We start from the raw sequence: 27,645 nt of genomic DNA on the forward strand, positions 1-27,645 counted from the left end.
CTCACTCACTCACTCACTCACTCACTCACTCACTCACTCACTCACTCTTTCACTCACTCACTCACTCACAGATTCCATAATTTACATATGTTCAGGAATATTGATCAGTGCAATATTAAGTAATGAAAAAAGCAAAGATATGTAAATGTCACTCCAAAGTAATTGCCACAAGAACACTTTTATACTAACAGATATACTTGTAACAATTAATTAGATTAGTCTTCTTGATCATTATTATACTGTATTGCTGTAATGGATCACCCAGACCTCGATTCAATTTGATTTTCGACACTGGACCCTCGATTTGATAATTTTTTATTCATTTCTTCATGCAAGTAAAAAGCTCAGATTTCATTTACCCGTCAGAGTCGGCTTTTTTAGCGTGAAACCCATCATCAACTTGGTAATTGTCTTCTAACAACTGTCATTTTATAATTATCCCTGTGTCAACCATTCATGTTTCATTTCTCCTTATTTCAGAGCCCCAAACTAGTCAAGTTGGGGTCAAAATTATGTTCCGGCTGTGTGGAAATGATGTCAATAGGTATTCAAATATCGAATAAAAATAGTGATAATGGTTATCAAAACTTAAAACTAAGGCATCAGATTTGATTTTTGATGAATTGAACTGAATCATTGCAGTGCTGCCATATTGTGATGCCGACATTTATTGTCCATAAATGTTTCAGCCCAACTTTGCTGCCTCCTTGCAAATACTGAAAGTTGAAATTGGAGGTGACTCGCAGAGTTCAGGTAGAGAGACGATGTGGTTGAGAGAGAGATTTTATGCAGTGTTTAGCAATATTCCAGCTATATCTTGGTGGTGAAACTAGAAATGAGTGAAAGAGTGAGTGAGTGCATTTAGTTTTATGCTGCACTCAGCAATATCATGTTGGACCATCTATTGATCAGCAGCATAAGCATCAATCGGCACAATCGGGAATTGATGATGTGTTGCATGGGTTGATGGAGATAATTCCAGCTTGCACCTTCACGGGTTGAATTCAGAATTGGGATTCATATATTGTATCCATGTGGGAATCCAACCTGGTCCTTCGGAGTGACAAGCAAATGCTGTATTTGCTGTGTGTGCACTTTACTTTGGTTTACTATGGAAAGGTGTCCATTATTGTTATTCTGTATTATTTTTAGAAATTTGTGATTTTATGCTGATTTCAATATTTTCAGTCATTATGTAAGATAATTTGCCCTGTTGAAATCCTATTATAGTCAAAGGTACTTGATTGTAGCCCATTTTCACCAGTTTTTACACATTATGTATCCACAATATATCTTGTGGCCCAGGAATAGGGGTCCAAGGATACTTTTTGACAGAATAAAATTTTAGTGTTATTCACTAAAGTTCAGATATAAAAGGGCATTTTCTGCTCAGGAAAGTCTGGCATGTGTGCAATATTCAATATTGCTTTAAACTTTGGTCAGTATCCTCATTTAGTTTCATAAAGGATGTTTACAATGCAGGAAATATTTCTTTTTGAACATATTCTAGTGTACTTGTGTAAAACTTGGTTAATGCTGATGTCAACAAAACATTATGAATCATCACAGGGCCATAGTGATCAGTTCAGTCACACAAAGTGACAAGCTTGCCTAGCCTAGTTGGCATCTACATATACTGACAAGTGATCACAGGGACACAGGGAAATATGAAATGGTCCATGTTAGTTTGATCTTAATGATATAAACCTCAGATGTCATAGTTGCATTGTTTTGGAGGCTTTCGTATTTTCAGGTAAACTTCCTTTCAGGGTCATGTACAAAATCCCTGTGATATTCTATACAATACTCTGAAAGCCCTGAAAGTAGATTTTTATGAAATAAATTCTTTCAACATCATTCAATTGTTGGATCAATGGAAAAATGTCATCAAACATCATATTGAAAGTGCAAATGTTTTCTCTCTCCTGATTAGAGCAACATCTGTCAGATCATAAATCGGATTCTCTTCCTCATGGCTACTGAACCAAGGAAGATTTTGGTGTTAAAAGTATCTATTTATAGTTAGGCCTACTGCCATAACATACAGTTTACTACCGCTGTGGTAACTGTTATGTAGCTTCATTACTTGATCATCGAAGTATCCATCATTGATGGTTTATATGACCTATTTTATATAAATTTGTCATATTTTTCTTCGATTTATATAGCAGATATAACACTCTCCCTCAGTCTTGGTTGAAGATGTAAACATTCAGGGTCAGGAATACCCTCATGTTTACATTTTCAACCAAGACCTTGGGTATATCCTTTACAAGTATAACTGAAACAGTCAGATTTTGTTTGTTTATTGTTTAAAACAGCACAAAACACTCAGCCTTATTCCAGCTATATGATGAGCCTGCTGTCTCTAAAATATCAAGTCTGGACCAGGCAGTCCAGTGATTTACATGATGAACAGTAACCTTTGCAATCACAGGTGTAGACCAAGTCAGTCTGTGTGACTACTCAGTAAGTTGCCTCTTCTGACGAGCATGACTACTGAAGACAAATGCTAACCAGATCTTCATAGGTTAAAGGACTCAGCTGTGTTTATTATGGATTATCATGGATATAAGAATAAAAGAAAGAAAGCTGATTTGTGCACACTTGTGTTTCATGGTAAGGTGCTACTGAGGCGTCCCACATGCACAACAGCTGGGAGGAGAACTACCAGAGAGGATATGAATGGTGGCTCATGTTGGAGGCTAAGAAGGTTTGCATGTTTTCTCTGTGTGGTGAAAAGTAGGGGTGACTATTGTTGGGGAGACAACTACTGTGATAGTGATAGTCTATTGCAACATACTATTGCAATAGTGATAGTCTTTTGCACCCAACTATTGCAATAAGGGTTTTTGTCTGTGAATTGTCTCATTTCAAGTCATTTCCCAAATGAATGTATAATTAATATGAAGTAAAAACAAGTTGAAGTTTTTCTTTCTCTTAATAACTGACAAGAAACTTGAAACTTAGATCAAGTAAACCATTAAAACATGAACTCAATGAAGCTGCAAGTCTGCACCCAAACATCCCGTAGTGTGCTGCACATTTATCAACTATTACTAAACTATTGATAGTCATACATACTATTGATGTATTGATAGTTTTTTAGTTTCTACCATCAATTAATTGCTAACAAAGTCTCATCAACTGCAATCCATGGATAGTTTGAGGCATTGTTGCAGCCCTGTTTAAAACATGACAAGTTTGCCCTGTACCACAAAGTGACTTTGGCTCTTTGACTGATGTAAGCCAATGTTAAACATAGTAGTTATAGTCACCTTAGCACTGAGATCATTTTGTAGAACAGGGCTCTGGACTGTAATGTTTCCAGAGGAGTCTATTTTACAGAATAATGGATTAATCAATGAATTTTTCAACCATGGGTGTGGGTTAATGTCACTTTGTGTGCATGTGAGTATTCTCAGCAACTTTGAAGGTGGTTTAGCTGAGTAACAGGAGTGATGCAGCAAATAGTGATCCCACCAGAAATCGACAGCTCACATGTAATTATATGGGGAACTACCCGAATGCCCCTCAGCTAAGCTAACTAATTTTCAGAGGAATCCTAACATAAAGCTATATGGACTGCCATGGAACTTTCCCGGCTGGATCGGAAATGGAACCCAGAACCCATACCAGAACCTTGATGTCCTTGCCAACTACATCCAGAAGTGGATCCAGGGTGCTAGGGATGTCCATGGCCTCACTATAGACTATATTGGGGTAAGAGTAAGAGTGTGAGTGAGTGAGTGAGTGAGTGAGTGAGTGAGTGAGTGAGTGAGTGAGTGAGTGAGTGAGTGAGTGAGTGAGTGAGTGAGTGAGTGAGTGAGTGAGTGAGTGAGTGAGTCTCAGAAGTATCACACCAGGGAAACACCTATAGTTTCAATACAATGTGTGAAGCCCATTTCAGGTGTTCACTGCCTTGATATTGCTCAAATATAGCTGAAAAAGGTGTAGAACAATACCCAACCTCCACTAGGGTCATTTGACTGACCAAGCAATTGTTTTTATTATTTGAGATAAGCTTCATGAGTCAAAGACTGCAGATCTGTTGTTTATGTGACATAACTGCGGAAGAAAACAAAATGTCATTATGGCCATGTGAAAAGTGTAATGATGACCTATTGTTGTTTCATTTGTAACAGACCTGTGAAGGTTCGGGGTAGACTAGGCCTTCAGCAACCTATGCTTGCCAGACAAGGCAACTATGCTTGTCGTAAGAGGCAACAAATGGAATCAGGCGATCAGACTTGCTTGGATTGGATCCAGACGTAAATTTTTACAGACTGCTGCCATATAACTGGAATATTGCTGAGTGCAGCATAAAAATAAACTCGCTCATTCACTCATTTCTATGAAAAAGGCATTTCTCTTACTATATTTAAACCAAGGTATTTTTTCAGATTTGGAATGAAAGGTCATATAACACCACATACATAAAGGTAAGTCTGTTTTATTAAAATTAGTAGTTCACACTACTTCTTTTGCTAAAATATAGACAAAAAGGTTTCTTTTTTTTAATGTGTTGTTGTCTAAATATGCATTGAGTTTAACTACATGTAGGCAAATTTAGATTTTTCAAGAAGATTTTTAACATTGTATTTAACATCACTTTCAACCATTATTATTTTGTAATACTTGTCATGAAATGCAATATTGTGAAATAATTACAAAGTGTTATCTTATTTTGACTTCTCTTATGTCAAGGGGCAGGGACAGAGCTTGTAAAACCTCAGGTTTCATCCTCAGTTTTAAAAGCTCCATCCCAGCTGTTCTCCAAGTCTTTACAATCCCGACCAAGACCTTGGAGTTGTGTTTTATCCTTTACATAAATCCCTATTGCTTGAGACAACATAGCATTATGATAGTTTTTTACTTCCCTCACTTGTATGATGTCTCTCAGTCTTTTTTCTGTTCATCACTTCCCCACACTTGTATGATGTCTCTCAGTCTTCATTCTGTTCATCACTTCCCCTCACTTGTATGGTGTCTCTCAGTCTTTATTCTGCTCATCAGTTACTTAATAACTGTGTTAGAACATCCACTGAAATGTTGCTGTTACTGTTGTGAAGAAGTTGTTTATCCGTGTAGCGTTATCCTTACTTCGTTTGTTAACTTCTGTGTACAGCTGTTGAGGAAAGTCCTTGATGACACAGGGTTTTCCCATGTACGTATTGTGGCAGCAGATGGCTTGTGGGGTGTGGAGGTGGACATCCTCAAAGACCAAGACCTCGCAGCAGCTGTGGATTACATTGGGTAAAATAGTTAGGACTTCACAGTGCCATTTAGAAAATGGTCATATGTAAGAGATGGGACTCAATCCCAAAATGTTCTGGAATTTGCACTTTACTAAGAAATAATATATGTATGACCGCTTTCAATTGGCATTGTGTCCATTCAGACTTACAGTTTTGTGGAAGCCATGGTGGCCAACTGTGTGCTGGTCATTAGTACAAGGGATGAAACAGCGTACTGTTGTATTTTGCCTTCGGTTCAGTATACTGTAATGCCCTTAATGCAATCCAGAAATTCAGTATTTCAGTTTACCTACTGTCATTTCCGTCAAGGCATAAAATGGCAGTTTATTTTATTCAAAATATTAAAAATTGGGGTTATTGTTTTTGATGTCGTCAATTTTCTGCATTGTGATTATATCTCATATAACAAACTGAAATGAAGGCCTTGAAAGGAGTCGAGTAGGTTGAAGAAAAAAGAATGCCAGAAAAAAGACACCTGTTGATCAAGAGAACACTCCAGCACCCTGAGCATGTACTAGATGCATGGATATGTATGCACTATAAATATCCTGTAATAGTAATAATAATGATAATAATGTGTCATGCCATGATGGCAAGGATCAACATTACTGGTTTGTTTGGTCCTTTGTACATGTTAATGAGCAGTAGATTCAGTAACACTTGTTCTTACAAACATTTTTATAGTGGACAAATAGATGATTGGGATGTGTCCAAGTCAAAATTATTTTTTTAAATGGCAATTAAAAATTGTTACACGTTTAAACAGAAGTTACGTGCTGATGCCTGAGAAACATTTCACTTTTTTTTATTTAGCCTTACTGGTTTGTCTGGTCCTTTGTACTTCCTAGCTAGTCTAGTAATGGGGTATTCTAGTTTAAGAATCATTCACACAATATTTCATGCAAAAAGAACTGAAACTTTGTGGTTATGGTTTAATAGTAGATCGTGATTCTGTGAATTGGTCATCTTGTCCTTCGCAGAGTACATTATCCTGGTACTGAAACAACAATGGCTGCCCTTCAGACCGGCAAGCAGTTGTGGGCATCTGAAGACTACAGTTCCTTCAATGACAACATCGGTGGTGGATGCTGGGCCAGGGTATGACATACACTGACTGATGCAAGTTGAAAAGAAAGAGGCATTTATTTGAGTTTGAATAAAGGTGATTTGGGGAGGTGATTATAGCAGGGATAGAAGATTTAATATCAGAATAGAAGCATTCATTTAAATCGGGAACACAAATAAGTGAAGGAATTAAAATTTATCATCACATCAGCAATAATTCAGCCATATCATGACAAGAACAATTAATTGTTATACATAGTAAGTATGGTAATTGTAAAAACATGTCAATGAAGGACAGGAAAATAACTATATCATCACAAACATGAATTAAAAACTAGTAATCAATTCTAAAATAGGAATACAAAAGTGTTTGAATGTGGTCAATGTTGTCTGAAAAGAACATTGATTGGCACTGGACATAAGGCAGTTCAGAGAGGTGGTCAAGCATGGATTTTAAATTTCAAAAGTTTTTGCTCATTTTTTATGCTTTTCATATGATAAATACCACCAGGAAGCATTTGAAAGTCAGGAAATATCTGGATGCCTCAAACATTCAACACTTCAGCTTGTATATTGTTTGGATCACAATTGTTCTGAATTAGTTGGAAATGTTTATAGGAAAATGATGTATCGTGATACCAGTAGGTTGACATAAGTAACAAACTTCAATACATTTATGACATGCGATATGTTTTCAAAACTTTGTGACCTGTCCTCTTGCTATTCAATAGAACTATTTTTGTGAAGAGGCAAACTTTCTAGAAAGGTTCCTTTGAGGTACAGACACTAAGAACTTTGAGGAACTGCAAGAAACAATACATAGTTTCAAAGATGTAACATCAGTTCCTTTATAAATTTGGTTGGTAGTATGTAAATAAATTTTAAATGCTTTCTTTTCAGATTCTAAACCAAAACTATGTCAATGGATTCATGACAAGGTATGGAATTGTCGTTTACTGTAGTGATTAAGACCATGTCACCCCGATAAGATGAAATTTTTAATCATGATACATGGAGCATTACAGGACAGTTTCTACAAGCTTAACTGTTGAAGAAACATAGTGGACTTGAATGTAGGTATCCCAGTCTGTCATCAGACTATAGATATCTCAGCCTATTGTTCCACTTTACTGTTGTTCTAATGCTTTAACATAGACTTGCAATCATTGTACTAGTGAGGTCACCTTGTGTGGCGGATCCAGGCCTGTGCTTTATACAGAGCATGTTTTTCTAAACTGTGATATCTGAAACAACCCTTTCTTTTTTTAACCACGAGGAAAACACTAAGGAACATCCGGTCTCTCAGTTGAGACTCGCCAATATCAAACCTGATTTTAGGGGGCAGCACAATTAATACATACAGTTGGTATGTCAGAATGAAAATGGGAAATTTTGTTGAAACAACTTTTTCTTGAAACAAAGGCAGGTTATAGGGCAATTGATTCATTTATCAGTGTACATGTTAAAAATATGTTACATGTTATCACTTTAAGTATACATCTTCTGCAAGGAAGTTGGCACTAAATAAACACACACATTAAAGAATGTACCTGTACTCATTATTTGGAAGGCTATGTTTTTCATGTTTATCAGCAGAAAGTAACATTTTTAGACCACAAACAATGGTGTTGTGGATTCAGTATATTATATTATTTTATTATTATAATATTATATAATATTTCCAAATTAATTTTATCCAGTGATATCAATAATGTTCATTGATTTGGAAATCAAGCCATAACACAGTGGCCTGTGGTTTAGATCCTCTGTCAACCTGTTTTCAAGGTTATGTTCAATAAACAAACTAAATCTGCTGAAGTATTGCTGAATCAGTTAATAAGATATTGCTGACTGTATTGCAGCACAATTGCATGGAACCTCATAGACAGTTACTATGAGGGTTTAACGTGGGACCGGGACTCATTGATGACAGCCAGACAGCCTTGGAGTGGCCACTACACTGTAGAGAGTCCCATCTGGATGTCAGGTGGGTAATATATGTCTCTCACAACTAAGGCCGATGGGTAACCTCTCTCACATCAAGGGACGATACCCTGAAGTCACAAAACTGCTTGTATGTTGTTTACCTTACCTCACACATAAATGTCGATTTCTGATTGGCTGAGTGCTCTTCCATTGTTGCCAGTCTCAACCCATTCGGTACTTCATGGTGGTACGTCTTTATCTCGAATAACACTGAATCACACATGATGCTTGGAAATTACTGATGTTTTGTGAATGCAAATTGATGGAAGGGAGATAACTCTAAATCTTTTTCTTGTGTTGTCTGGAAATCTAGTGATGGCTATGTAAAGATTTGCCTTGAATTCTTACAAATATATTTTGTCAAAACGTTCAAATGTTGTCCCTGTGAATATTATTAAGGGGAATTGCCTCATATCGAGTTTACTAAGACAGTACCTGCAGGAAAACCAACAAGATTGCGGATTTGAATCGTTTGATTCACACAGATTGGCTGAAGTATACGATTCGATACCCATGCTTCAAACAGTACAAAATTTGCATTGAGGTGTTCGGTAAGACAGATACAATTGTTCACTGATTCCTCAGGGCCTTTCTGGCTCAGGGAACTTAAACAAACCTCAAGGGTACATCAACCCATGCCCCTCTTGTGACCAGTGAGCAACTTATAAGAAACCTGTTGACTACTAAAAATAACGGGATTCACCCAGATCTTGGGGACTTACCATTCATAATTTATGGCTAGGAGATGGGGTGATGATGATTTTAAGGGAGGGGTCACCCATTTTTATGTTGCGATAGTGGGGTCAGCAATTTTTTACATAGAAACATTGTGTTTTCTTTGTAAATGCCTCAGTGGCAAAGGTACAGAATATTTAAAAGAAATTCTTACCCCATACAGTCCAGAAAGACAGCTCCATTCTCAGAATCTAAACCTACTCTCCTTGCTTTGTTTCAAACTGCAAACTTTTGGAAGAAGTCCTTTGCCTGTTCTGCCCGTCTGCACTGGAACTCTCTCATCACTATCATTAAATCAGCAGTTGACTTTAATTCCTTCAAACGTCTGCTCAAGACTCATCTGTTTTCGCTGCATCGCTGCATTATGACTAGCTACTAGTCCCTTGTGTACATTCTAAGCCTTGTCAGTCCAACCTCCATTTATCCAACAATCGGCTTTATCCGACGCTTTTGTTGTAAAAAATTGAATAAAAGTAGTTTAGTCTCATTTAGTCTCATTGTAAGTTCACATTTATTATTATTATTACTGTGTCACTCCCACACAAACAAACTTGAAACAATCATAATACTGAGACTGCTTAATGATATGGACAGGTTCAGGACCCCGAACGACTGTTGAAAGAATGTCCCTTATAAATGATGACGCAATTTATGAATATTGTCATATCATGTGCACAGCTCACACCACACAGTTCACCAAGATAGGATGGACATATCTGAAGCACGGGTCTGGTGTTGGACTATTGGACAAGGGCGGCAGCTACGTGTCACTTGTCAGCCCGGATGGAAAGGATCTCTCTGTTGTCATAGAAACTATGGTAACATATTGATGGGAGTTGCTCCATTTAATCTCAGGCCTCAGTAATCAGTTTATTTCATTAAACCCAGGATTTTAATACAGAAACTATGCAAACATGACTAAAGTCTATATTTCATTCTGTTTTAATAAATCACTGCTAAAATACAAAAACATGGTAACATGGAATACATAAATGGAAATGAATATGGAAATACTGTAGCTTTCCATCCTCATTTGTCATTGCTGGATCACATGATACTGATTTCTTATTAAGCCCAAGGGCTATTAAATGTAATCCTGGCATAGCAGGTTTAGAGCAATGAGTTACTGACACCTGAAAAAGGCCCACTTGTCTTGAGGGTTTGAATTTGCTATGAGGAGTTGTGTCCCTTAGATCAGCAAAATGTGCATAAGTTCACATCCTTGAATTTTGGTGATTATGACAGTTTGTTTGTCATCACTTTGCAAGTACTTCTGGTGTTCCTAAAGTGGTACATGTCCTGTTTAGCTTTCTTCTCTCCTATTTTATTTTATTACCTATGAGGGCTAAAATATTGGGGTCATATTGTTCATTTGATGCCCCTGGAATGCCCCATCACCATCTTTGTCATGGTGATGTGACATCATGAACAATGCTATGATGCCACATTTTTTCTTTTTTGTTGTGTTCTACATTTGTGCCCATATCATGGTATGTTTTCAACACTTGTGCTTTATCATCGGTATATCCCTCACTCTCAGGAAATACCAACATTTAGGCACTCATGGCATAAACTTAGTGTGACATAGGCACTCATATAGTATCCACTACATATCTTGATATGAGCATAGTGTAATAAGGAAATAATACATATATATACTGTACATAGACTTAGATCCAGCTCACTCACTTACTGCAACCTGAATTGGAAAAAGAAACATTACTTGGATCAATAATATTATGAGACATCACTATTCTGATATATCTCAAAACAATATTCAAATTATTGTATCTCTTATAGAGTTCTTTTCTTTTGCTATAGTCTGTTTGCAGTGAAAACGTACCAATGAATTTCACTTTGCAGAAAAAAGTAAATCAAAGTGAAATTCTGATTGAGACGATAGCGGATATGACATTACAATGTTCAAGACATTGTGTTCTTTGTTGCAGACTCATAATCATTCCCAGTGTATCCGCCCCTACCTGCCACCATACACTGTCACCCCACAGACCATTACACTGGACCTTGGAGGAAACTTTGTGAGTTGACCCCACACCTAAAATCTTTCCATTTTGTACAAACACTCTTTTCTTTGTCTGTATTGAAGGAATCAGGAAACAGCACCTATAAGTTGGCATTTACAAAAAAATATATATATCAAGTATATGGTCCCTGAATATACTAACTTTAGCTTTCAGGATTGTTTTGATGTTAATTTCCCTGTTGGGTAGTCGTTAATTATGCATAATAATGTTTCTAATTCTGCTGGACACATACAGATAACTGAACGATAATGCCCTTACACGGCTGTTGTAGTGAGTACACAAATCGATGGTGCATCCACATTGTCAGTAGATTAATGAATGATGTGTGCAACTCATTGCATGATTTTGTTACAGAGAAGTGTTACAAAGCTGTATGTCTGGTATAGCAAACTTGGGTTTAATGACACAAAGACGTCATCTGTCTTCTTCAAGTCTCTACCTTCAGTACAGGTAAATATGTTCTCAAGGGGATTTTTATCATTTTTCTCCAACTAGTGTACATGTTCTCACTATACCAAACTATCATATGACAGGAATGGTGAAGAAGTTACACATAACCATAATTACCAACTATATACCCTTAACAACCCCGAACCTCTCTTGGCTGTGAAAAAATGTCACAATGAAAGGGTGAGGTGGTGGTTGACAAATGTTTAGCCCCTAAATATATTATTTTTCATAGTAACAAATAGACCAATTTAAAATGTAAAGGAGCTTCCAATGAGTTGGGAGACGAACCTGGGGAAATCTAAACTTGCTGTAAGCCCGCGGCAGAGGGAAATTATTGGGGAGGGTTGTCCGCACTACCCATCTAGCAAGTGAAGGGTTGCAGGTTCGAAAAGAAGTATTGGCACGGTATATAGGAAGTTTTCAATATTGTGATATACATGCTGGCCTGAACTTGGCTTTGTGTATCTTTGACAGAGGGTGCGTTGCAAGCCGGAAATCGCTTTGAGTAAGCAAATGAATCGCTTATTCCAGGCTTGCAACACCTCCAAGAGTTTTTCGCCCTACCAAAAATGACAGAGCGTTTACCGCTTGTGTGGCGCTAATAGAGAATGTATTAGGAGAGTCTCGATGAGGAGTGATGAATTTATGCTTGTTGATGAATACATCAAACCTGTGGAAAAAACTAAGTATGCTTGTATGTAAGCTATGTTGTGCCAATTTGGCAGCCGAACAATTTTGTTCAGCCTTCGAATTCAAATTTTCCTAAGCTGCCATTTTGCTTTGAGAACGAATCGACCTCATCCAGCGATTGCTGGGATTGCAAGTGGCTGAAATTTGTCAGGTGAATCGCTGTACATTGCTTGCAAGCTCCGAGACTCCTGAAATATAATTCCTGCGTCATTGACTAATTGTTTAGGTAATCGATGGCATGGTTAGCCTGAAAGTGGGCTTGGATGAGATCTACACACTGACCACTTTGACTACTGGCACCAAGGGTGATTACGGAACACCTCCTCCATACCACACCTTCACACTTCCTTACACAGAAGACTTTGAAAGTGAGTGAAACAATTTATGACTGGGTCAAGAGGAAATATGTAAACCTTTGTTTTCACATATCTATTAATAATGTAGTGCTAGAAACAAAGGTAGGATTTCCAAGAGTTTGTTAAATGTAGTCAGGTGCCATTTGCCCAGCTGTCCCATGGAGATTGAAATAGGACATGTGACTACATATACTATTAAACAAAAAGCAGGGGATATTGGATTTACAAGATTGATAGAATGCAAATGATTAAGCCTAGGATGATGAACAGAAATTATGGGAAATCATTCCATTAGTCATCTGTATGCATATGTATTACTTTCTCTCATATGCATTGGCATTGGCTAGTGGCAGGCTCGCAAAATGGAATGTCCCCTACTTTTTTAATGAGATATATGTTTCATTTTAAGCAAGTTTGTTGTAAACATATTTTATTGTATTCAGTATGAAAGTTTACTTTTTGCATTTGCATGTTGTTTCAGGTTATGAAAATAATGCAGAGCCCTTACTTATGGCTCAGCAAAATGGAGCTTTTGAAGTGGTCCACATTGACAGCACGGTTGGCAATGTTATGAGGCAGATGGTGCTAGAGAGTCCTATTGTCTGGTGCATGAGTTATGAGGAGTTAAACACTACCATGAACCTCCTTGGTGCTATTATATGGTGTGTGAATATGTGGAGAACTAGCTAGTAACAATTATAGACAGTCTGTCCTTTGAGAATGAATGGTGTAAGCTCTGAGACTGTGAGCTTTCATTCATGAGGGACAGATAACCTGTAATTTGTGTTTCTTTTACATAGGTTGTTTTGTTATAGGTATTCTGGTGTTGTACTGCTGTTAGCAATGTTCCAGCAATGTCATGGTGGGTGACACCAGAAATGAACCCATGTGGAGAATCAAACCCATGTTTTTGGTGTGCCAAGCAAACTCTTTAACCACAAGGCTACCTCATGACTAACTGAAGAAAGAAGCATGAAATATTATCACTTCAGAGACATTTAATTGAATTAAGCTTGTTGTATCAATGTTAGCAATTAGCGGCATGCATCTTATGGTATTGTTATCGTGTCATATTTCTCTTATGTTCAAATCAGTATTTAGAATTGCCAAAATGCACGCAAGCTAATATGTAATGCACCCTCAAGGAAGAAAAATGAAAATGATTTTTAGCCAGACGCAAAATAGTTCCAAACAAACATTTGTTAAGAAATAACTGACATTAAAATAATAGATAATGGGGATACGTGAGGGTCAGATTTAATAAACTTTATTTGTTACAGAAATTACACTGTAATGTAAACTTGTGGAATATTGACTATACTCTTTGTAGGACTGACATTTACATTGACACGGAGGTGCTGGTGAGCAAGGTGAATGGTACAAGTGGTATCTATGTGGGTGCACGGATCAGCCAACCTGGCTGCGATTCCCTCACATCTGCTGGCGTCTTCTTTTTCCTCTTCCCTGTCAACCAGTCGTACATTGTGTCTACCGACATTGGTAAGTATTGTTCACACCTACCTAAAACATACAATTGCATACACAGTGCCATTTAGAAAGTGACAGTATAGGTAAACTTTGGCTCAGTGTTATTCGTTACACTGCTTTGCTGAACTAGAGTGTGTTAGACTCATTATGGCATGTAACGAATGATACTGAGTGTATACTTTGACTGAGAAAGTGGTTAAATGTAGCATGTTATATTTGGGATTACACTTTTTTGATCAAGTACAGATTCTAGTACTTTTATTGGGTTGAGTCCCATCCAGGATTTGAGCCACCTAACCTATTCAGTCACCATGTCTTCTGTCAGTTTTCAGGTGATTAGTTGCCTGACTCTGTGGGGATGGAATTCAGCCTAATGAAAGTACCAGAATCTGTACTTGACTGACGAAGTGTAATCCCAAACATGATGTGTGTTACATTATACAATTACGTCTTGTGTGTAATACCCCAGAGTACACAACCCTGTGCACTTAAAAGAACCCATGAATCTGTTGGCATATGACGAGATTGTGGCCATATATGTGGAATATGTGAAAACACCCAGTTGTGGGTACAGCAACGTGCAGTAAACTTGTACCTCTTAAGGATAAATATCTATATAAATATCCTATGGTGATAATAATAATAATACATGCTATAAAAGGCGAAAATGCATGTCGTAAGAGGCGATGAAAGGGATCGGGTGGTCAAGCTTGCTGATGTGGTTGACACATGTCATCGGTTCCCAGTTGAGCATATCAGTGTTGATGCTGTTGATCACTGGATTGTCTGGTCCAGACTCGCTTATTTACAGAACGGCGCCATATAGCTGGAATATTGCTGAGTGTGGCATAAAACTCAACTCATTCACTCACTCCTATCCAGTACCCCATTGGAATGATAGTCAAGACTTTGACTGGACAGGGTTTGACACTGACCTACTAAACTAAGGGTCTACAGGATCTCTGCTTTCATGGTCGTGACAGAAAACATGTGGGGCCTTTAATGTGATAAAATGGTGTGGCGTACTTTGTGAAATTAAGCAATCTCTCTCACATTAAATCACAGTGAGTGAGTTTAGTTTTATGCCACAATATTCAATATTTTTATGTAAATAATTGAGTCTGGACCAGACAATCCAGTGATCAAGACCATGAGCATCGATCTGTGCAATTGGGAACCGTTGACATGAGTTAATCAAGTCAACGAGCCTGACCACCCGATTCCGTTCGTCGTCTTACAAGAAGCATAGTTGCTTTTTATTTTAAGCAGGGGTTGCTGAAGGCCTATTCTACCCAGGACCTTAAAGGGTCAAATAAATCACAGATGATTGAGAGATCACTATGACATCACAATCAAATGATACGGCTGTCTGTCACTGAGGCTATCCAAGCTCATGTACTAATGCATATAACATTTGTAAAATCATTCTTCGCCACGTAAGAAGATAGAAGCACAATTTTTTGTGGTGAGCCCATTTCAAGTTTCCCCTTTGTCATGTTGCTAAAAGCAGCATGAAGCTAGTCATGTTGTTACTCATTGTACTGTCTGTGTCTAATTATGATGATTAGGTGTTTATATGTTACAGTGTGTGACATGTCATTTCATCTTGTGTGAATAACTGTCAGCTCATTATCACACCACCACGGTCGAGATGGAATCACATGGACTGTGGTGTAAAACAACATTCTCTCTCTCATTTTATTCATCACACATTTTCTCACCCTCGTATGTTTATATATCCAGTATGTCAATCCTTGTTGAGAAAAGTTAGTCTCGGCAACTCTCATCATTTTAAATTTTCATCATTGACTCGAGTTGATATATCTGATATCAAAAGGCCTATAGGTGAAATATTCATCAGATCTCAGAATGCCACAAGCTAACTCGTAAAGTTTTTGACGAGGTTGCAACCAAACAGTCTGATTTACATTGTAACGAGTGTGATAAAGTATAAAAATAGCGTTTGACTTGGCACTTATGCACAAGGGAAAATATTTTTGGTCTTCTGTGTGTCCCCGATCCTGCTGAAACTTGCTCCCTTGATGATCACCCAAGGGTTCAAGTAGTGTAATTAACCTGGGGCTAATGTCAGCATTCCATTAATCGTATTCCCACAAGACGAATATTTGGATGGCAACTTCTTTATGATATAACATAATGTTTCTATGAGTTCAGACAGTGTGGTCCTTATAGTTTACTTTTATGTTTACAATGTCGACAAACATCATGTGTTGGCCAGTTTGCAGGTGTTATTGAGTATTTGAAGCACTGGAATATTGCTTTTAAATGTCCCGTCTAATGCGATTGGTTCCAAATGAATTGCTGTGCTGCAGGTACTCAGTAACACTCGGAATTTTGCCAACACATGATCTTTATCAACTGAATACTGTTTCTGACTTGTTATTGTAATTGTTACCCAATATTTTATGTGTTAACAAATAATTGTATTGGTTGCGCAATATTCATCATACATGTCACATTCACTTCATTATGGATTTCTTGCAGTCATAGCAAAAATATGTTTTATGTAATTTATGTGTTTTTTAGTCAGAAAAACTATCATCAAAGAGGGTCCACAGACACTGTCCAGCCAATATGGATGGAACCAGGTGTCTCTCTCTGTACAGGTAATAATTCTGTGTTGCCAGATTTCTTTCCTTGATTTGTTTAAATTTTGTGAGATAAACATACATATTTACCATAGCATGTAGAAAATCACTGTACAATCACTGTACAATCACTGTACAATCACTGTACAATCACTGTACAATCACTGTGCAATCACTGTACAATCACTGTACAATCACTGTACAATCACTGTACAATCACTGTGCACTAGTTTTGCTAATAATATATCACAAAATGTATCCCAGTACAAATATTTGAAGTATGTAACAACGCATTTCTCCTGCCAATATAAATGCTTTTTGAAAGCATTGTTTAATGAGGGGGGTGGAGTAGTTAGTCTTTGCTCATCACCCTGAAGACATGGGTTCTATTCCTCACATAGTTACAATGTGTGGAGCCCATTTCAAGTTTCCCCCTTTGTCATGCTGCTAAAAGCAACATAAAGCTACTCATGTTGTTACTCACTGTACTGTCTCTGTCTAATTATGATGATTAGGTGTTTATATGTTACAGTGTGTGACATGTCGTTTCATCTTGTGTGAATGACTGTCAGCTCATTATCACACCACCATGGTGGAGATGGAATCACAAGGACTGTGGTGTAAAACAACATTCTCTCTCTCATTTTATTCATCACACATTTTCAGGGTCGCCAAGCAGTCGGCCGTGTGAATGGGGAGCTTCTGTTCAACATTACCGTACCAGCTCAGCCATCACAAGGGTTTGCAGCAGTAGGCACCAGTGATTACGGTTTGGCTGACTTTGACAACTTACAGCTGGCCAGATCTGCGGAGGAGGCTGTGCAGGGCAAAAGCAACAGGAAGAGGGAGCACAGGGACAGCAGTCATGACGATACACTATATTTCAAGCCAGGCAGGCACTAAGGATACCCCAACCTCTTGGCTTATGAGGTCTTGAAGTGATCATGGTTGGATTCTACAGTGTTCAGAGTTAACATGAAGATCAAGAAATCGTCGTAACTCGAAATTTAATGTTTAAAGTTAAAGATTTAGGGTGATGCTATGAGTTCATGTACCATAATAGGTTTCAGAGGCCCCTCTTGTTTTTGTACAGTGTTTTGTTGAAGATGTGATCATGCGTCCATCTCCTTGTATAGCGGGAGGGGGTAGCCCAGTTGCTAAAGTATCCATGCCACAGGCTGGATTCCCAACACAGGATGCTGGTCAGCATTGCCAGTGGAAAGTAATACAGTTCGAAAATACTGTTAGATCTTCCCTATGCATGAGAAAAGCCCTCTTATTCTTGCCTTGAAAAACATGCTTTATACACACTGATATACAGTATGTGTGAAACTTATCTCTGGTATCCCCTGCTGCAATTTTATGGGAATATTGTTAAAGTGGAGTAGGTCTTTGAATGTCATTTAGAAGTGAAAATACATAAGAATGAAGATTTTTATGGATATCAACTTCTTTATGAGAGAACACAACGTTTCGGAGTTAATGCTTACTCCTTCATGAAGGGTGATGAGTAAGCATTAACTCCGAAACGTTGTGTTCTCTCATAAAGAAGTTGATATCCATAAAAATCTTCATTCTTAAAGTGGAGTAAAAGACAACTCACTCACTAAGTGACTTGATTCAGGACTGACTCAATCAGGATTTAGTTGTGTCTAATGACCTGTACAAAGCCATGTCTGTCGTGAGGGCAGATATTAACTCACTTCTCAAAGCATCAGAAAGCCTTCTTTAAATGTGACCATATTGCTTCAGCCTTGTAAGACAAAACACCATAAATGTGTTGAATTATATTGTAAGAGGACTTGGTCATGTTTTTAACCATATATTAGTCTTTCTTAATATTTGCTACTTGACACCATAATGTTAATGTCCTTTTGTTCATGAATACCAAGGATATAAATGGGCAGCCCATATTGACGAATCAGTACCAAAGAATACTAATAGTTTGAACCAGAGGTATTTGACTTGAGTATTCACACATCAGTATATCAGTATATCAGTATAACAATTCTCCAATAATTTGTAGGAGATGACGAAAAGGGTCAGAGGAACAGAGTGACTGAGTAATGTTGTGCTGCTTTTAGCAATATTCCAGCAATATCACAGTGGAGGAGACAAGCATTGGGTTTTACACATGGCATACATAGAGGAATCGAACTAAGGTCTTTGGTCATGACAAGTGGATGCATTAACTGAGAGACTTTCTCATTGCTCAAATGTATAAGAATGTCATTCTCGGTGGTCATGTTGATTGTAATGGTCTAAGTAATTGTTAACCACTGGTTGGTCATCGAACCAAGGTCTTTGGTCATGACAAGTGGATGCATTAACTGCTAGACTACCTCATTGCTCAGATGTATAAGAATGTCATTCTCGGTGGCCATGTTGATTGTAATGGTCAATGTGATTGTTAACCACTGGTTTGTCATACTCTGACACAAATTCTTTAATGATATTTTTGTTGGATTATTGCTTACTGGTGTGTAACATTATCATCATGTGATGATAGAAAAGTGCCTTATTTTGAAGATTTACAACATAGGTCTGCCAAGTGAAAGGCATCAAGGGTTGTTGTTTCCCAAATGTTGGTTATCACAATGACACAAACTGGTAGGAAATATAAAGTCAACATGGTTAAAGGCTGACAACACAACAATACAATTGTTTGTGTTATTTGTACATGTCATTACAAAGACATTTAGAAGTTGGTATTCAAGTACAAGGTAATGTTATGGATGGCAGCTTTTTTATTGTGTGTTAAAATAGCCCAGAAACTTTGTAACATACAATGAAGAAGTTATCACCCATACTATTTTCCTTTCACTTTATTGCCAGCAATTATATCATTCCAGATATTCTTGCTCATATTACTATCTTCATCTGTTGTTTGTTATTATTTCTGTTTGTGTCTTCTCAAAATAATGTTATTTCTTACATATTAGTTTGACCAAATTAATCCAAAAGCCACCATGAGAAATAATAACAGAATATATGTTTTAACAATTTTTATTAATCTAACCACTGTCTCCTTTAATCATACAACCAGTACACAGGAATAAGGAACACCCAGTTTCATGCTCTGAATTTCCATGGCAGATTAAATATGATAATTTTAAAAAGCTGGGTATTCCTTAACTTCTTTTGAGCAGGATATAAGATTCACTGTCAAGGTGGATACAGAATTTCTACCATGTACAAAAGTAAACTAACAACACCAGCTTAATACTTTAATCAAATATACTGAAAGTAGTGTTTGGCTGCTGCACCTCTTGTAATGAAGAACTGATTTGACCAGTCACACTTTTCCAAAGTGTATAAATGGTATAATAAATGAGAAGACCAATCATTCTGTTTCATGTGTGTATATATATATATGAGAATGTCTAGCACTTGCAATGTAATCGATTAACACTTTCTGTTGATTAGTATTTCATAATTGCTGGTGCTTTAACGTCCGTGAAAGTCTGTTGTAGTTTGAAAATGATTTTCTACGTCAGTATGTAGAAAGATCGTTATCTTCAGCTACATGTCTGGTATGTATTTAACTGTGTATGTGTTGAGCATGTTTCATGTATAAAAACATTACACACTGTACCAGAGGGCTTTCATGCATTTTGAATGTTTAAATATTTTTGTACTTTTTTTTCATTGCATGTCAGTGGACAGTATGAAAGGGTGATGAGGTAACTACATTGTGTCTCATCATTAATATTGAGATTACATTCAACTGGTTTAGAAAGATATTCATTAACATATTTCAGAGTGATATTTATCTTACCATATTACTTAAGATAAATCGAATATATTTTGCAGATGTGACCCTAAAAAGTTATGATTAAAACATGATATAATTAACATTTTTCTCTGAAAAATTGTTTGTACGATCTATATATTTATAGGCAATTGTAGAAAGAATTGAAACAGGATTTATTTTTATGTCTTTTCTTTTGTATTTTTGTTCTCTTTTCTAGAATTTGACCTTGTTTTGACAGATGTTGTTATATGTGCTTTCTTGTGACTCAGTACCAAAGGTTACAACTTATGGATAACAATACACAAGGCGTTGTTATACATAAAGTTGTAAAACATTGTTATTGGCTTATGTGTTTTGACCAGACTGTTAATGCTCTCTATTTCTCCCTGATTGCCATCCTGAGGGAGCTGAACTTTGGCATGAGTGTTATACAAATCACATCATGTTTTCTTCACAACATTACATGTCAGGGCAGGTTGCTTTTGCTTTGTGGTTGTGGAAGGTGAAATTTGGAACTGTTGCAGTTTTTGTTCAATGTTTTTGCCTAACATGGCCTATGTTAACACCTCTCCCATGAGAAAACAATGTAAACGAATTATACAAGATTAAGAGATTGTAAAAAGGATATATAATTCAATGAGGCAAGTTTCAAAACGAACAAAACGATATTGCTTATTGTATTCAATGTGTTATTAACAAACTGTTTATAGTTAATTATGAAATGGTAAATGGAATTTAGAATTAGTTCTGTATCTGTATTGGAACTGTCATGACATGCATATATCTTGTCCTCCATACTGTATGGCATTGTTGTTTTCATTTCCCAGAAGACGAAGGTTTGTGTACCTAGTGTTGCATTTTGAATGCTCAATACAAACTGACTGTTAGGCAAGCCCAATTTCTTTCTTTTTTTTACAGATTTTTGTCCTGAGAAAACCTAAAGGCAGAAGGGAATTTCTAAAAAAAACATACACGAGTCAAAGCAAAAACCCACATGCATTTCCATGTTAACTCTTTTGGTTCATTTATATCAGCTGAAAATAAGTTGAATGAGCGTAGGTTACACACTAATTTGAAGGGTAGTTCACTTATATGACATTAACATTTGGATTTTGGTTTTTGAGTAGGAAAACTTAATTATTTTTGCCTATTGAATAGATATAAGGTCAGAGTATTTTTATGTTAATGAAAACTGTGTTAATATATATTGATATATTTGTCATTGCTTTAATGGTATTGACATTTTGTTTGAGAATAATTACATGCCATTACATGATTAAAAGAGGCAAGTGTATTTAGATATATGATTGTTACACACCACCTTAATTAAAAATGGTTTACAAATTCAGTTTTGTTTTTTATCAAAGTGAGTATATATATATATATATACAGTATGGTTCAAAATTATTGAGAATAGCTAAAGCATTTCATATTATTAAACGAGAACAAATCAGATAAAATTGAATGTATTGTGAAAGTGAACTGACCTTTTCATGTTGTGTAGGTAACAATTTAATATTTTATCAAGTCTCCTTGAGCTTCACGGCACAGTCTAAGACGGGTAGGCATACTTCCTATCAGAGAGGTTAGTGTCTCGTGAGTTATGCTGTCCCAGTATCGGACCACTTCTCTCTTCATGTCTTCAATTTTTGTCAACCCCTTTTGATTCACACATTCCTTCATCATCCCCCAAATGTTCTCAATGGGATTTAAGTCAGGACTATATGCAGGAAATGGTAATGCAGTCACATTTTTCTCCTGAAACCACTGCTTGGCATGTTTTGCGGTGTGTTTAGGATCATTATCTTGCTGCAAAATCTAGTCATTTCCATAAAACACATGTGCACTTGGAAGGAGAAAATTATCTAATATGTTAGTGTAGCGTTGACTTGTCAGATTTCCCTCAAACACACACAGCGGGGTCGTTCCTAATAAGGATATCCCTCCCCATACATGAAACTTTGGGCTGTATTTAGGTCGTCGATACAACGGTGCTGACGCAAACTTTGTCCATATTTTCACATTATTGGGATATACCCATATTGAGCTTTCATCAGTAAAAATCACATTTTCCAAGGTTTTCATGTGCCAAACACCACTCAAGACGCCTGTCTTTATGTTCTTGTTTCATGAGAGGAGAAGGAATTCCAGTCTTTTTCTCCCATCCAATATCAATCAAATTTCTTCTAACTGTAGATTTTGATACAACTGTTGATGCCCTTTCTATCATTTCATACCTGATGTTGGAGATGCTTGCCCTTTGCTTTTTAGACGCTAAAATTCCCATCCGGACGCGATCTGAGAAGTCCAATTTTCTGGGTCTCCCTGCTCCTTTCTGGTGCCCCAAATCCTTTCCCTCTTTAAAATTCTTCCTAATCCTATACACAGTAGAAAGAGGAGTTCCTGTTCTCTCTGCCAATGTATTTACATCATCAATTCCTTGATTACACAACTCAAAAATCAACCTTCTTTTATCTTCAGCAGACATTGTTGACAGTGCTGAGGAAAATGACGTCTGCTACAACTTCAGGGGAGGTAACTCTAATTGTACTATACTCAGTAGGCCAAGATGAGTTACCTCCCTTATACCATTACTTAGTTTTAAGTATCAGTGAATCAGTTGAGGTGTTAGGATAGCTCAAAGTAAGAAGAAAAATTCTCAATAATTATGAACCAGACTATATATTTGTCATTGCTTTAATGGTATTTACATTTTGTTTGAGAATAATTACATGCCCTTACATGATTAAAAGAGGCAAGTGTATACAGATATATGATTGTTATACACCACCTGAATTAAACATGGAATAAATATTCTCTTTTGTTTTTTATCAAAGTGAATATAGAGGCAACTAACAGGATCTGGTGGTCATACTGGCAGACTTGGTTGACATGTCATCTTGTCCTAATTGCATAGATGAAATCTAATGTTGTTATGTGCTCCAGGTTGATTATTTACAGACCACCAGCATATGGCTGGAATATTGCTGAGTGCAGTTTTAAACAATCAACCAACCAAGCAACAAATCAATTAGTCCTGATTGGATGATCAATACAGCTTCTGCTGGTTCCAACTCAATTCTTGTTTGTTGAGTGGAATAGAAAGTGGTAACAGGAGTATGAAGATGTTGCATTCACTCTTGTGAAGAGTTAAAGTAGAAAATCATGTCAGATCTATTATTAAAACTCCACACCAAGAAATGTGTTTATGGCATATATTGAAGTGGGAATGTTTTACTGTACTTATAATTTGCAAGAAGGTCTCTTTTCCTCTATGTACATTTATAAGCATTTAGCTGTTTAAACAAATGAAGCTACTTTGATTCTGGAGCTAATTAAACATGGACTCATCTGTCAAGTGTAATGCTTTACAAGGCACATGCGTGAACGATTTGGTTTAATATGTCTTTTGTATTAGTGTTAGTTTACCATTGTTCCGTTCAGGTTTTACAATTGTATGTACGATAAACAACATTTACGCTTAGGCCTTTCATTTCCAGGGATTGCCTATGAATATTGAAAAAGTACCACAACACCCCATATTTTTCATGGTAGGAAAATGTTGCACTAACCATGGCAGTTGAACCTATCCAAACCCCAGTTTCACCTACAATCTGGATAAATCTACCAACAAGGAAAATATGAAGACAAATCCAAATGCAAGAAGAACGAAAAACTATAGTTTATTTTCGGAGTGGTAAACATCCCAATAATTGCCAAAAAATAACAATGGTCTTACGATGTTAACAAGTGCGGCCATCTTAAAGATTCCGGCATATAATCTTCATGAAATCACAGAAGTATCAATAACCAAACATAATGTCAATGGGAATCCAGGAACTTTGCCCACAGGAGCTTTGTCGATAAGACACTTTGTCCACAGGAACTTTTCCCACAAGGGACTTTGACAAAAAGAAATTTGCCCGTAGGAACTTTGCCGATAGGACACTTTGCCCACAAGGGACTTTGACAGCAAGAACTTTGGATGCAGAAACTTTGCCGATAAGATACTTTGTCCACAGGAACTTTGCCCACAGGGACTTGGCCCCAAATGAACCTGGCCCACAGGAATATTGCCAGCAGGAACTTCTCCCTCAAAGAAGTTTGGCCACATGAGGTTTGACCTCGAGGAACTCCTTGTTCTTTTCAAACACGAATATTAAAGTGTATAAAATGTCATATCACTGGCTTGTAAACATATATTTTAGTAACATTTTCATGATGTCTAATTTGTGTCTCCGCAAGTACCTGTTTCAAGCTATATCATTTGAGCAGTATGTAGAAAGTAACAATAGATTTACCCCAGCACTTATGACTATTTACTTCACAACAGCCACTGTCACTGAAATGACAAGCACATTGCATCGTCTGCCGTTTTCTGTCTCTTCATTATGTAAGGCCACTTGCCTACGTTTGATCAAGCAGTTGGTCAGATTCTACCTTTGATAGAAGTCGATTGCGCCCCATGTAATTTGCGCAGCAGTTGGTTTTGCATTTCTCGGGGACCGGGAACTGGATTGACTTTACGATCCGGTGACTTGCCCTTTTGGAAAGTGTTCAATTTTCATTCAGTCTCCGATTTCATGGGCAACTTACATGTGCAATGTCCAGGGCCCTTATTCTCGAAACGTTCGTAGCCCTAAGAATTCTTAACTTTGACAGTAGCCAATGTGTTAAGAATGGGCTTAAGAAGGTCGTAGGGCTACGAACGTTACGAGAATAGCTAGCCTGGCTACATCATACTGTCTTAAGGATGGTTGTTGGTGTTATCCTGCTTGGCAGGGTCGGAGTGTTGTGTGTCTGGTTTTGGAATCTACCAGAACATCCATGTTAGTAGACCAAAAAACCCCAACGAGGCGTTTACTCGCGATGATCAATCTGCACTGCCTTGCAGTTTCCAAAATCTAGTCAAAGTGACACTGAAGAGGATTGGTTGGGCGTTAGACAGTAAATACATGGGGCGTGACACCATGTACAACATGGCGTGTCGTATCTTGCTGCTCCAAGTACAACATGGTATGTCGGATGTGGCGCTGTATACAACGTGGCATGTCGCATGTGGCGTTTTATACAACTTGATATGTCGGATGTGGCGCTGTGTACAACACGGTATGTCGGATGTGGCGCTGTATACAGTGTGATATATCGGATGTTTTCGCAATATACAACATAATATGTTGTTTTTTTAGCACTATACAACATGTTAGATCAGATATGACTCAATATACAATAAGATATCTGGATGTGACACAATATATAGCATGATATATCAGATGTGGCGCAATGCACAATATGATATGTCGCATATGATTCTTTATTACTCGCTCGTGGTAGATACTGCAGGGTAATATTTTACTGCAATATTACACTAGCGTAATACCACTTGACATATGACGTCAGAACGGTTCAAAGTTGTGACATCACAATGCTAGTGTTGCTGTCGCAATTTTACTAGACCTTGCTTGACTCGCGGAGAGCTGAGAATCCTCACACTGTAGGCAATTTCGCTGCAGTTTCTGTCAATTTATGTGAACGAGTAGTAAACAGAATACTAAACTCGCTTCCGTGACATACCATTTTCATTAAACTCGTTAATGATTTAGTATCAAACTCGCTTTCTCTCGTTTGATACCAAATCATTAACTCGTTTAATAAAAATCCTCTATATATACAACATGACATGTCGGATGTAATGCTATAATTATACTTCATGGCATGACGCTATGTATAGCATGATATTTCGGATGTTGTACATCATATGTTGGATGTAATGCTATAATTATGCTTCATGACATGATGCTATGTATAGCATGACATTTCGGATGTTGCGTCGGATGTGACCCCAATATACACTATGACATCTCTGATATGGAGTTATATTCAACATTGTATGCTGGATGATGCGCTACATATAGCATATATACAACGTAATGTGTCGAATGTTTTCGCAATATACAACATGTTGGTTGTGACTCACTATACAACATGATAGATAAGATAGACTGCAATTTACAATAAAATAACTTGGATTTGACGCAATATACAGCATGATATGTCAGATGTGGCGCAATATACAATACGATATGTTTGATGTGGCGCAATATGCAGCAGGAGATATCAGACATGACCCTAAATACAAAATGATATGTTACATATGGTGCTATATACAACATGACAGGTCTGCTGATATTTTATAAGATATGTCGGATATGACGCTGTATACAATTTGTGTTGATGTTCTGCTATATACAGCATATGTCAGATGTGACCCCCATATACAACATCCTATGTCGGATATGACGCTGTATACAATTTGTGTTGATGTTCTGCTATATACAGCATATGTCAGATGTGACCCCCATATACAACATCCTATGTCGGATATGACGCTGTATACAATTTGTGTTGATGTTCTGCTATATACAGCATATGTCAGATGTGACCCCATATACAACACCCTATGTCGGATATGACGCTGTATACAATTTGTGTTGATGTTCTGCTATATACAGCATATGTCAGATGTGACCCCATATACAACACCCTATGTCGGATATGACGCTGTATACAACTTGTGTTGATGTTCTGCTATATACAGCATATGTCAGATGTGACCTCATATACAACACCCTATGTCGGATATGACGCAATACATGAGTACAACACTGTATGATGCATGTTGCACTATATAAAACATGATATGTTTGATGTGGCACTACATATAACGCGTTGTACACATTGATATTTCGGAGGTCTAACTGTCTTACACCCTGGTATTTTGGATATCAGATTACGTTTTATATACATGTCATTGTGTAACGACCTTTATTACAGAAGGCTTTCGTTTCGTAGGAATAAATAAAAACTTTTAAAACAGTGTAGCCTCTTACCGTGTCTGACTTGACGTGCAAATGTAGTTTGTTATCTTGTCTGATCTGATTTTGTGCGAATATAGCCTGTTATCTCGTCTGTTTTGCTCTTGTGCAGTGGTGGCTTGTTATCGTGTCTGTTTTGATCTTGTGCAAATGTAGCTTGTTACCTTGTCTGATCTGATTTTGTGCAAATGTGGCCTGCTATCTGGTCTGCTGTGATCTTGTGCTATGTAGCTTGTTATTTTGTCTGACTTGAACTTGTGCAAATGTAGCTTGTTACCTTGTCTGATCTGATTTTGTGCAAATGTGACCTGCTATCTGGTCTGCTGTGATGTTG

At 37.2% G+C, this 27,645-nt stretch overlaps 1 protein-coding gene across 1 annotated transcript; it reads left to right on the forward strand.

Moving 5' to 3' along the window:
• Nucleotides 1–680: 680 nt before the first annotated feature.
• On the forward strand, nt 681–18,078 carry LOC137265518 (galactocerebrosidase-like). The gene is made up of 16 exons (XM_067800932.1): nt 681–753; nt 2,625–2,713; nt 3,559–3,723; nt 4,404–4,442; nt 5,129–5,256; nt 6,239–6,356; nt 7,224–7,261; nt 8,186–8,310; nt 9,723–9,862; nt 10,994–11,083; nt 11,444–11,539; nt 12,456–12,597; nt 13,067–13,247; nt 13,916–14,085; nt 16,621–16,700; nt 17,349–18,078. Exons 1-16 carry the CDS (start codon nt 681–683, stop codon nt 17,583–17,585), a joined length of 1,911 nt encoding a protein of 636 aa, XP_067657033.1. The 3' UTR covers nt 17,586–18,078.
• The last annotated feature ends 9,567 nt before the right edge of the window (nt 18,079–27,645 follow it).

This window comes from Haliotis asinina, chromosome 15, assembly GCF_037392515.1.
Source record: "Haliotis asinina isolate JCU_RB_2024 chromosome 15, JCU_Hal_asi_v2, whole genome shotgun sequence".
NCBI classification, from domain to species: Eukaryota; Metazoa; Mollusca; class Gastropoda; order Lepetellida; family Haliotidae; genus Haliotis; species Haliotis asinina.